The sequence below is a fragment of the Anopheles moucheti genome, chromosome 3 (genome assembly GCF_943734755.1).
Source record: "Anopheles moucheti chromosome 3, idAnoMoucSN_F20_07, whole genome shotgun sequence".
In the NCBI taxonomy this organism is placed as follows: Eukaryota; Metazoa; Arthropoda; class Insecta; order Diptera; family Culicidae; genus Anopheles; species Anopheles moucheti.
The window spans coordinates 71391803-71394588 of record NC_069141.1 but is presented as its reverse complement, the minus strand read 5'-3'; the positions used below and the strand labels follow the sequence as shown (position 1 = coordinate 71394588).

Below are 2786 nucleotides of genomic sequence, written 5' to 3'. Positions count from 1 at the left end.
ATACCTCTTAGCTAGTACAATGTATATGATTTTGTATTTTCTGAAGGCAATGTTACAGAAGGAATTGTCGAGATGCTGAAATCGATCGGAAGGAGCAAAAGCAAAAGTTTTTTAATCCTTCCAATTGATTTATCCAATAAAACGATTGTTGGGTGAGATTTGCAAATCGAAATGTCACGAAAAAATCGTTCACCTCCTGCCACTTCCACATAGGTTTTATACATCTACATAAACTTTCTTGCATGAACTTGACTAGGTAAATCAGACCATCGTTATGTGAAAACATTCTGCAAATGTAGTAATCAAATCGTTTTACCTCAAACCATTATTTTCCTTTCGAAACTGATGAAGCAAAACAAGCTGTTTACTGTACAGAAAAGCCATAAAAGTATTGTTCATCCTAACGAAAAGTACAACCGTTGCTGGAAGGAATTAAGAAATATACTTCGATGAAGGCGAGGAATCACAAAAAATGAAAATAATGAAAGGATAAGAACAGCATAAATGAAAACTGTCATAAAAGTTGTGAAAACATAGAAAAATATTGTGAAAAATAATAGCAAACACAACTATAGGGTGGAACATTAAACTAACAAAACTAAACTAACAAAAAGAACACTAAAATAAACAACCAATAATTGAGAGACTTCCGTCTCTAAAATTTCTTCCAGCACCGATTGTAATGGAGTAAACGATTCAAAACAGTTAAACATGCATTATCCGATAACTACGTGGATAGAATCACCATTGCTCTGCGATATTAAGAACCGGCCCTACACTAGTTCCTCCCACCTGTTGGAACACACGCCAGGACACTGAGTTCTTGCAACAAAACAATCACAAGTCTATCACCATGAACAACATGATTGCCGTGCGTCGTCTAACCTATAGTTATTGTACCTCTAGAATTGCTTTTAAAACGTTCTTCGCGTATCACTTTTCGTGTTGTGTAAACCTTCACTAAGCACTGGGCAGTAGTAGTAATGCAGGTAGGCCCCCAATCCTTCATGCTACGGCGGCACCACCAAAGTCATCGAACATGCCCGAATCTAGCCCCGTGTAACTGGGATCTCCGTTGCCTTCACGCCAGGGTGGAGTTTGGTTGTAGAAGCTGCTGCTGTAGTGCATTGTCTGGCCAACACTTCCCTGAGGTGAATGGCGTTGCTGCTGACTGACCATTTCCGGACATTGGCTTGACGTTTGTCTAAACTCGGACATTCCATGCTGGGCCATCTGAGGGTAGTACCCATCACGACTGTACGTTGGCTGCTGTCCAGGCTGTACGTTTGGTGGACCTGAAGCTAGCGAAGACGCTTGCCGAGTGCCATTATGATGGGGATGAAGGTGATGATGATGAGGTCTTTGCTGGGACATCGACATCGGCGTTGCGGTTTGCTGATGTTGGTGTGGATATTCGGCCGGATATGTGGACTGGTTCACTGGTGGCGACCGTGCATTATAGGCCGCATCGAAGGCACCACGAAATAGGTTATAGTTTTGTTTGGAAAATTGTCCTGCTGAAGCAGTTGCTTGTGGAAAGCCAACGTCTCCCGTGCTGGCGGGCCCATTCACGACAGCACCGTACTGCTGGATGCTGCTGTAGAAATCGCCTGCCGTAAATGTACCTCCCATGCCCCAGTGCTGACCCGGCGGTGGTGGGTTGATGAACATCGCGTCGAACAGCTCCTTGTTGATACGCTCCCCACTCAGTGTGAGGCTCTGCAGCTTCTCCAGATCCAGCTGTATGGAGCCGTCCAGATCGAGCAGCTGCACCAGCGAGAAGATGTAGTTGTACGCAAAGCGCAGCGTCTCGATCTTGGTCAGCTTGGTATCCTCGGGAAAGGTCGGTAACGTTAACCGCAACCGTTCGAGTGCCTCATTGAGCGTATGCATCCGGTTCCGTTCGCGATCGTTCGCCTTCAGCCGCCGTACGCGCTTGATCCGCATTACCTGAGTGGGACTCCGGTTGCGCGTGATACGGCTTTTGCCCATCGCGTACTTACGCTTTGGCTTCTGGTCCACACCATCCCCGCCAGGCACGGGTTTAACCGGAGTGGAGGTTTGAACACCCAGACTGGGACAGAAGGCGCCACCGGCTTCTTTCTTGCCTAGGGACGCGGCTACAGTTTTGTCCTTGAGCGATTGCCGGCCTCGTTTCTTCGCTGGAGGTGAAGTCTCGGTTTCGGCAAGCATCATATCGATCTGGGTAGGAACCGGGACGACCTGGGGAACGAGTGCTGCATGTTGGAAATTTAACTTTCGCGGGCCCTGCTGCAGACAGCCGGCAAACGTAAGATCACCGGCACCCGACTCATAGCTCTTTTCGAACCCACTGTCCTCCGACGTGTAGTCGTCGAAGTCTTCAAACGAACGATCATCGAAGCCACAGTACGAGGACATACTTCGCGCGTCACTCGAATCCTTTGGAGCACTGGGACAGAACACACGAACAGCGGTGACAACACGTTGCGGACAACAGCACACTCATGTGGCTACACGTCTCACCTTCAGGCACTATAGTTAGGTTCTTTATAAACTATTCTTAGTAAACTCACTCTCACACATACACACAAGCACGGTCAATTTCTTCTTAGCTTAGTAAAGTCGCATAGTGGAAAAAATAAAACACGCTCCCGCTCTACCGTACTCTACCGGTACCGAACACCAAATACGCACCCGACCGGCAGGGTTGAAAAGTTTTATAACGAACAACCCCTACCGGGGCCCTGGTTTCGGTCTCGCTCTCACATTCGCCCTAGCTTTCCCTCTCCTTACCGGTAGCGTTC

General features: G+C 47.6%; 1 protein-coding gene across 1 annotated transcript; it reads right to left on the bottom strand.

Moving 5' to 3' along the window:
• Positions 1 to 1005: 1005 nt before the first annotated feature.
• LOC128304861 (basic helix-loop-helix neural transcription factor TAP) lies at positions 1006 to 2400 on the bottom strand. Its single transcript, XM_053042100.1, has one exon. It carries the CDS (start codon positions 2398 to 2400, stop codon positions 1006 to 1008), a length of 1395 nt encoding a protein of 464 aa, XP_052898060.1.
• Positions 2401 to 2786: the final 386 nt, after the last annotated feature.

Excerpts from the sequence above, each read along its gene's own strand:
- LOC128304861 (XM_053042100.1), bottom strand. The coding sequence starts at position 2,400 with ATGTCCTCGTACTGTGGCTTCGATGATCGTTCGTTTGAAGACTTCGAC.